This window comes from Barbus barbus, assembly GCF_936440315.1.
Source record: "Barbus barbus genome assembly, chromosome: 48".
NCBI classification, from domain to species: Eukaryota; Metazoa; Chordata; class Actinopteri; order Cypriniformes; family Cyprinidae; genus Barbus; species Barbus barbus.
Genome location: NC_136726.1, coordinates 5,130,063 through 5,139,197, shown reverse-complemented (window position 1 = coordinate 5,139,197; position 9,135 = coordinate 5,130,063). Strand labels below are relative to the sequence as shown.

Genomic DNA, 9,135 nt, shown 5'->3' with positions numbered 1-9,135 from the left:
TGTGTGTGTGTGTGTGTGTGTGTGTGTGTGTGTGTGTGTGTGTGTATGTGTTTTTCTTTTTAAAGAATCCTGAAAAAAAAAATGTATCACAGTTTCCAACAAAATATCAAGCACCACAACTGCTTTCAACATTGATGATAATCAGAAATGTTTCTTGAGCAGCAAATCAGCATATTAGAATGATTTCTGAAGGATCATGTGACACTGAAGACTGGAGTAATGATGCTGAAAATTCATCTTTGCATCACTGGAATAAATTACATTTTAACATATATTCACATAGCAAACATTTATTTTAAATTGTAATAATATTTCATAATATAATTGTTTTTACTGTGTTTTTAATCAAATAAATGCAACCTTGGTGAGCATAATTACCTTTTTAACGGTAGTGATAGATACAGTAGATAAATAAAAACAAATAGATATTTTAATACTATTATTTAACTTTTAAAATTAATACATTGCATTATATTATATTGCATGCTTATTTGTGGGCTTATTTTTTGCTGAAAGTTGTGCATGCATTCAAATCATTGGTTAATTAGATATTTATGTAATTAAAAAATTATGTAAATTATGTTTGTGAGAAATGTATTTTTCTAGGTTATTCCTGCTTAATTTGGATGAAAAGATTTTCTTTTAAAAACCCAATCATGTTTTCTAATTTTCTGGGGGTGCACTTGCACTAAATATCATGACATAAATCACACTTCAAGTGTTCTTTCTCTTAGAAATTAACGTCGGTCCGGCATTAAACACAGTAACGAGTCATTTCAGACCCCGTGAAGGTCAGCGAAGATGAACTATATTTAAAAATTAACAATAGCCCACCAGTAGGTGATTTATGCTGAGTATATGTTTCTTTTGGTGCCCTAAAAGATATAGAAGAATCCATAAAGAGATGAATAATTACTGTCATAAATCACTCCCTTATTTTTTTTTAACTCCAACCGAGAGGGTTCGTCAGCTAGCCAATGGGGTGGAGCAGATGTGTCCCACCAAATACAGGCAAGTGGCTCACACCTGCAAAACTCTTTATGGGGGCCAAGGGGGCATCGGTGCCCCCCTCACGTTGGATGGGGGGCATCATGTGCCTGTTTTTGGAGGAGCTTAATAGATCTTTATCTTGCCTTTTACAACCACTAAAACTAATCCAAGTTTTTATGCATGAGCTGCATCCATTAAAACTCTTGATGGGCCGCCTACTCAGGGATCATTAAATGGAGTCTCTGAGTTTTTATTGGGCCCATTTGAAGTGTAAAAGCCAGCAGGTGAAATTCAAGTCATTATTTCAATTATTAACAATAAGCAGTGTCATTACACATATAGAAATGCATAAAGGCACCTGTTGGGAGGCACAATGGCAAAATGGCATCTTTGGTTTGGTTCGACAGGGCTGAAAAACTCAGTTGGGGTTATACACTGATAATAAAAATAGACCAATCGCCCTCGGATGAGAATTCTGACCCAACTTTGTTATCGCAAAATGGCCCCTAAAGGGTTGAAATAACCCATCTCTGTAGAGTGTCTTTGTAAAGAGACAAAAAGGGCGTTTTTGTCATTCTTCCACAACCACAGGGATGTTTAATCACCTCACTCTTACAAATAAAGAGGGGTATTTTTGCAGCAAAGCCATAGAAGAACCATTTTTGGTTCCAAAAAGAACCTTCCAGTGAACAGTTTTCTTAAGAACATTTTTTCACTTTGAGAAGGTTCTATGGATGTTGAAGGTTCTTCTTGGAACCGTCGATGCTATTAAAGAATCTTTATTTTGGAAAATCAACCAGAAACACTGATGTACGTATAAATAGAGCAGATTTATTTATAAAAACATTTGCACAAAATATATTTGTTAAAATCATTTATGTACACTACTAAAAATGGACAAGTGCATTGAAGAAGTCCACCGTGTATGGTTTCACAGGAAGAACTACATCTAGACAATAAAATTTTGATAAATACAGATCGACAGATCAACTCTTCTCCAGTGTTAAAAACAACTTTGATCTAAACGGAACGGTTATTATTATCATTAATCACAACAATCTAACAGCGTTCATTGTCACAAAGAGGCTGTTGTGCTCAATTTACAAAAATATATCTTCATCTTTAACAATACAAAAAGTTATTGTACAAATTTCAGTGTAGGTCCTTAAGCAGACCTGGTAGTTGGTTGTAGGTAATAATAATCAATATTCCCATTAACTTGACATTCTTAGGGAAGTTGGTCTCATCTAAACGGCATCAGTTGCGTCAACATATCATGCCCACAATTGCACTTATGAAATGTGTTCATCCAGCAGTATTGACTTGTTTCGCAATTGTAGAAGCTCATCCACTGGGGCTTGAACCTACAACCTTTTCCAGCTTGACCACAAAGCCACAGCGTCCCAGACTGCCGCCTGTCGAGTCAACAAAGCAGCATCTGTGAAGTTTACAAGAGTCCAGGTTTGTTTGGAACACAGTTGTTGGTTTCTAGATCATCTTGGACCGGTAACAAACCACCAAACCAGCAACCACGGTCCATAATCTGGGTTTTCCAGCAATCACATGAAGGAACGTTTGGGTGAAGATCGTAAAATCTCATCAGTAGCGATCAAACCACGTTGTGAAGTCCAGCAGCTCTTGGTCTTCAGAGCTCAGGTGCTCGTAACTCCCTTCATCGGACGAATAGGAGGAGTGTGGCGACTCAGGATCGGCCGAGTACGCGTTGGAGAGCGTCGGTGACGGAACGCCGCACTGGAACGCGGCAGAAATCGCGTCGTGCTCGTCCAAAAGCTGCTGCAACGCGCGGATGTACTCCACCGCGGAGCGGAGCGTCTCCACTTTGCTCATCTTCTTATTGGCCGCGCCGTTGGGGACGTGCTGGCGCAGCGTCTGGAATCCCATATTGACCTGTTTGACGCGGTTCCTCTCGCGTTCGTTGCGTCGTGCCACCGCGACGGGCTGCTGCTGCGGGATGCTGTATCCCAGCCCGTTAAACGCGAGCCTCCGCTTGCAGCGCAACAGCTCAGGAGAGCGCGAGCGCTGTCTCTTCAGCACCTTCGACTTGGTTTGCGCGCAATCTTGCAGGATGACGGACGCGTTGCATGCACTTTGCGCAGCATCCATGTTTTTTTGGAAAATCTAAATCCAGCGTCACTGTCAAAAAACTAGCGACGCACGACTCTCGTGCCCTTCGCGTAGTGTTGTGGTCCCTCGTATCTGCTACAAACTTTGGCAGCTCTCGGCTTTTTCAACACGCGTCGGACACCCCACCCCCTTTGAAGACGCACGCTTCTTGCGCGGGACTCCGCCCGCCGGGTGACGCTCCGCGAGCCGGGCGCGTGGCTCCGCGAGCTCAATAAACAATCGGACGCTTTCACTGCGCCAGCACGCGCGGTGCGCTCATTTACATCCCAATATCCGCAGCCTCAAAGCCCATTGGTGGATTTAAACTGAATGAGAAACCACAAAATGTGCGGAATACAAGGCGAATGGCTTTATAGATGCTTTTGAACATAACAATGATTCGGTTTCGACTTGTCCTCTTTTGCGCAGCTAAATCCAACACAGATTTGCTAACACAAATACAGAAATGTGATATAGGACATGTACTGGAATGCAAGCAAAAAGCATGGACTGATTACTGATATAATACAGTGGGATCCAAAAGTCGGTAACACTTTATTTTAAAGTTATCCTTGTCACACGTTGCATGCACTTACTATTAAAAAACAATACATTATATGCATAATCACATGCAAGTAACCCTAAACCTAATCCTAACCATAAGTAAGCTCTATACGTATTTAATTAATATTACTCAGTACTTACATGTATAATTACACTGTAACTAAGACACCTTCAAATAAAGTGCAACCCAAAAGTCTAATGGGCATGCTGTTGTTAACTTTGATTTATTACAAATATGGAAGAAAATGCATGAAATTGGCATCAGTACTCAAACTGGACTAAACCTGATGATTGTAGTTGCACGATTTGAGAGGACCAAGAAAGCCTGACCGAGCTCACTAATTTGCTTACATTTGACTAGTGAGCTATAGCAGAAGATTAAGGAATCTTAAATATCTCGGTCAAACTGTATTTTAATGTCCAATTCTCGCTATTATCAACACATTAACATTGACTATTTTCTCAATAAACTCCTAATTTACTGCTTATTAATAGTTAGCTGTTAAGTTTAGGTATTGGGTAAGATTAGGGATGTATAATATGTTCATGCAGAACATGTGCTTTATACTAATATACAGCCAAAATGTTCATAATTCTAATAATCAACAAGTTAATAGTGAGAATTGGTCCCTATACTAAAGTGTTGCCAATATTTCTTATTCATTTTACATAACTTTTCTTTAATTTTTGCTTTTCAAAATACCTTTCTTATAGAATAATAAAAAACTAAAACAAAACAGTGTGCTTTTAGACCTTTGTTTTTTGCTTATTAATATATATATATATATATTTATATTTCTTTGTGACTTACAAATGGCCATTTTGAAATATATGCTGAAATTAATTCTAGTTTATTATAAGTGCTCTAATAACCACTGAACGCTTTAGAAAGACAATTAGTGTCACTATGAATAAAAAGCCATTTCTGAATATTGTCTCTATTAGCTCAGGTTTGGCTATTTTGCATATTTTATATTTTTAAAAACACAAAAGCACTGTTTGAAAGTGAACAGAATACATATTCAGTCAAAACAAATCAAGGCAGTCTGTGCTGCAGATCTGGCTGTTTGCGGTTTTATTTGCTCATCTAACACTCCTTAGGCTGGTATTTATTGCTACATAATACCTGGAGTAGTAGAAATATAATAACTGGTGTATTGGAGGAATCCTCCCTCTAGTGGTAAAGACTGACATTACTTTAAACTAACAATGGACAACACAATGTTTACAGAGCTTAATTTAATGTTTATTTATAAATATAGTATGCAAACAGGTAAGGGCGAAAAAAAAAAGGTGCATGCTCCATACAGAATTTATTTTAAAGATATTTAATAATTTAATAATTCATATTAATTTTTTTATTACCTTATATGTCTAAAACTGAAATATATATATATATATATATATATATATATATATATATATCTTGTTGCAACATTTTACAAAAATCAAGATTGAATGTATTTGGTCAAAATCCCATGTTATAAAAGATGAAGTGCTATGCAGGCTATTTAAGACAATATTGGCTGATTAGACGGCAATGCTGACCTAAAATGAAAAATGTTTGCCCTCTTTCCTCACCGTTCCCACATCTCAGACCTCAAATACATAAAATATTACTATTTTAGACATAGTTATTGGATTATGAATCATTCCATACTGTTTGGTGTGTGGTGGAATCGTCCGATCACCAAAATTTCTAATGATCTCGAGGCCCTTACACCTAACCATCTTCTTCTTATGAAAGGCAAGCCTGCTTTACCGCCTGGTCTCTTTGAAAAATCAGACCTGTATGTGAAAAGATGATGGAGACAGGTTCAGTATTTAGCTGACCTTTTCTGGAAAAGGTGGATCAGGGGGTATCTACCTCTATTACAACAACGTCAAAAATGGACAAAGGAACAACAAAGTTTAATTCCTGGAGATATTGTTCTTGTACTGGATCCCACTGCCCCTCGTGGTTCATGGCCACTTGGTAGAGTATTGGACACGTTTCCAGATGATAAAGGCCTACTACATACAGTATAGATTAAAAGTAGCGTTTTAGAACGACCTGTTGCAAAGATTTGCCTTTTATTGGAGACAAATGACTAATGTGAATGAGGTGTAACAATATTACAAAATTTGAGTAAACGTATGTATATGTTGCTTTAACTTTTATGGCTCATTTATAAATAATTGTCTAATTGTTATGTCTTACTGCAATAATCAATTAAGGGGCTAGTGTGTAGGAGCCATTTTAAAGCAATGTGTGTTTTGTCCATGGGGGGGCATTGTGACACCTTTTGTATAATGGACCTGGATAATTAGAAGGTATGTTTGGCAGCAGGAAAGCAAACAGTTTTTGAGCGTACAGCTACAAGTTATCCTGCTCACTAGCTTATTGTGTCAATGGCTATATTGTGTTGGACTGAGCTTAATACATAACCGTGCAAGGAATAATATGGACTAATATGGACTATACACTCTTCTGTGTCGGCCACACCTCACGGATACGCTGTTTTCGTTCAAATCAAAGCATGAACAAACGTAGAAAGCATATTCGTGTGGTGTTGCTGACACAGAAGAGTGTACGCTGCTTGCGTCCAGCGGATATTCTCCAAAATGGCACTACGGTGATGCTACGGTGACAAATTGTCAAATAAAGTAGTTATTTTTGTTTCCTTTGTGCACAGAAAGCATTCTCGTAGCTTCATAACGTTACGGTTGAACCACTGTCTGGGGCAGTCGTGGCCTAATGGATAGAGAGTCAGATTTGTAACCTGAAGGTTGTGGGTTCGAGTCTCAGGTCTGGCAGGGATTGTAGGTGGGGGAGTGAATAACCAACACTCTCTCCACCCTCAATACCACGACTGAGGTGAGACCCTTGAGCAAGGCACCGGACCCCCAACTGCTCCCCGGGCGCCGCAGCATTGGCTGCCCACTGCTCTGGGTGTATGTTCACTACTGAGTGTACACTTGGATGGGTTAAATGCAGAGCACAAATTCCGGTTATGGATCACCATACTTGGCCACACACCACTTCCCTTTCCCTGATGGCAGATGGAGTATTTTGGCGATGTCTTTCATACTTTTCTGGGCCTTGACAGTGGTATTTATTTGGCAGTCAATGGGACAGTCACAAGCCTCTCGGTTTTCATCCAAAATATCTTAAATTGTGTTCCGAAGACGAACGAAGCTTTTACAGGTTTGGAACGACATGAGGGTAAGTGATTAATGACAAAATTTTCATTTTGGGCTGGAGGAACCCTTTAAAATGTAATTTACAAGTACTTCATTTTTGGAATCTGAATATGTAATCCAGATTACATGTAATCAGTCACTACCCAGCTCTGCTTGTAGGGTATAGTATAGTAAGCAGTCAGTGTCGATGGAAAACTAGAATAAAAATGAGGTTGGTTTAACAAACATTTCCACGGTTGACTGCCATAGTGAAAAAAAACATCTTAACATTTTGACCGGCACGGCTCATATGATGACAAAAACATTTTTCATTTTCAATTTACTGACACAATAACTAGGTTTTGAAGCATGAATTCAATGTTTTGGGTGAGTTACTACGTTTTGCAGATTGATGAAGTTGTTATTTTGTAGAGTGGTTTCATCTCCAGTAGAGGGCAGTAATGGATAAGCAACCATTAATCATTACTAAACCTTCAATAATTCAACAAAAACATAACTAAAGCCCACATTAGTTTTATGCAGCGCTGGTATGATACCACACATTTTATCTGTTAAAATGTACATTCACAGGAATAGTTTTGGGATAGTGGTGCATGAGTTTGGTTGTAGTTTTGTCCAGCTGTGATTTCAGTAATGGTGTACTGAATAGGCCTAGGTTTTTATTTCCATGCAGCCACAGGTTTCTAAAACTTTCTTTCTGTTTTTCATGAAATCGTGAAAAAAGGGAAATGAAAACACACGGTATTGCTCGATTGTAGGCGAGGGCCTGTGTCAGCTGAATTGGGTCAAGAGACTTTGGTATTGGGGAACAAACTCGCACCGGAGGAAAGCTCGTCTGAGGAGTTTGCAGAGAGAAGTGCTCCTGTTACCCTCAGATTCATTTCCTTTTTCCACTGCTAAATAACAGACACATGCACCTCGAACTTCAGGGGAAAGTGCAGTGAACGTGTACTATTTATAACAGCACTGTCACGGTTCTATCAGGTTCCTCTCTCACAGCTGCCGTGAGAAATAAAGGACAGATTGAGTGAAGAAACTCAAACACCTGTTCAAAAACTTTTATATCACTGAAACTGTGGTTTCATAACCACAATCCCACTCATACGGTTGAATTTTGTCACTAATAGTTCCAATTTAATCAGTGTTGTTCGATAAAATAAAACGGAAATTTGTATTTAGATGTATACTGAATGAGTGAGTATATTTATTGCTAAGCGTTTACGATCACTAACATTTAACGCCTGTCTCCTAGGACTGTGGAATAGCATAAAATATCCTTAAAGGGATCGTTTGCCCCAAAATAAAATGTATTCACCATCATGACATGCATCCAAATGTGTATGACCTTCAGTAGAGCACAAAAAAAAACAATGTTTTTTTCTTAATACAGTTAAAGCCAATGGGGTCCAAATGGGGTGTTTTGCTGTGAAATTGGCCCCAAGTGAACATAACGATTTAATTGAAATTAGGCCTACTGTTATTATTATTTTTAACAGTACAGTCTTAATTGACTAGGTTTAAAACATTGCCTACTCGGAAGAAAAAAAACTAACCAGAGTAAAGCTAATATGAGTCTATGCTTAAAGCATATTTGTCTGCAGGCCTCGAGGTAAATCACCGTGGCCTGATTTACAACTCATGATTACACAGAAGGGTGGATGTAGAAACAGAAGTCATTCCATTGTAATCTGAGTGTTAAGGTGTGGTCATTTTAGCAAAATTTCAACAAAATTTACAGTGCAAAAACAATTTCATAGTCTTACTTTAAACAGTGTGATGTATCAATCCCATTCCACACAGAAGTCACCTTAAAAACAAGCAGATTTCTGTTGTTTACCTGCGTGGGGAATTTCTCGCTCCTATGAAGACTCGGAATGACTGGATTTTGCCAAACAACTAAATTGTAGTGATTATACAGCATGCTGTAGGCTGTGTAGTTCAAGGACTTTCCTCATTACCTTTATAGTACCATGCACACAACAGCTGACGTAGGCCCTAAACTTTTTGATAAGATATTACGATCACAATAAACGTCTCTTAAATCAAGGTAACATTCAGGACCAGTAACAAGAATGTCATTTTCAATGTTAAATGGCTATATGTAAACCCGTTCTTAACTTTCCATGATCAACTTTCTTCTTATTTTGTACATTCACATCTGCAAAACTCTGCAACAACACAAAAATGCAGGCTATTAATGCTGTAGAGCATGGCTTTTTAAACTGGGTAAATTTTAACTGTTTTATATTTGCATATATTTTACAACGTAATCTA

The 9,135-nt window shown here is 38.3% G+C and overlaps 1 protein-coding gene across 1 annotated transcript; it reads right to left on the bottom strand.

The window, feature by feature from the left end:
* Positions 1-2,589: 2,589 nt before the first annotated feature.
* On the bottom strand, positions 2,590-3,114 carry LOC306866586 (achaete-scute homolog 1b-like; the record flags this gene model as incomplete). Its single annotated transcript, XM_079411844.1, has 1 exon — positions 2,590-3,114. One exon carries the CDS (start codon positions 3,112-3,114, stop codon positions 2,590-2,592), a length of 525 nt encoding a protein of 174 aa, XP_079267970.1.
* Positions 3,115-9,135: the final 6,021 nt, after the last annotated feature.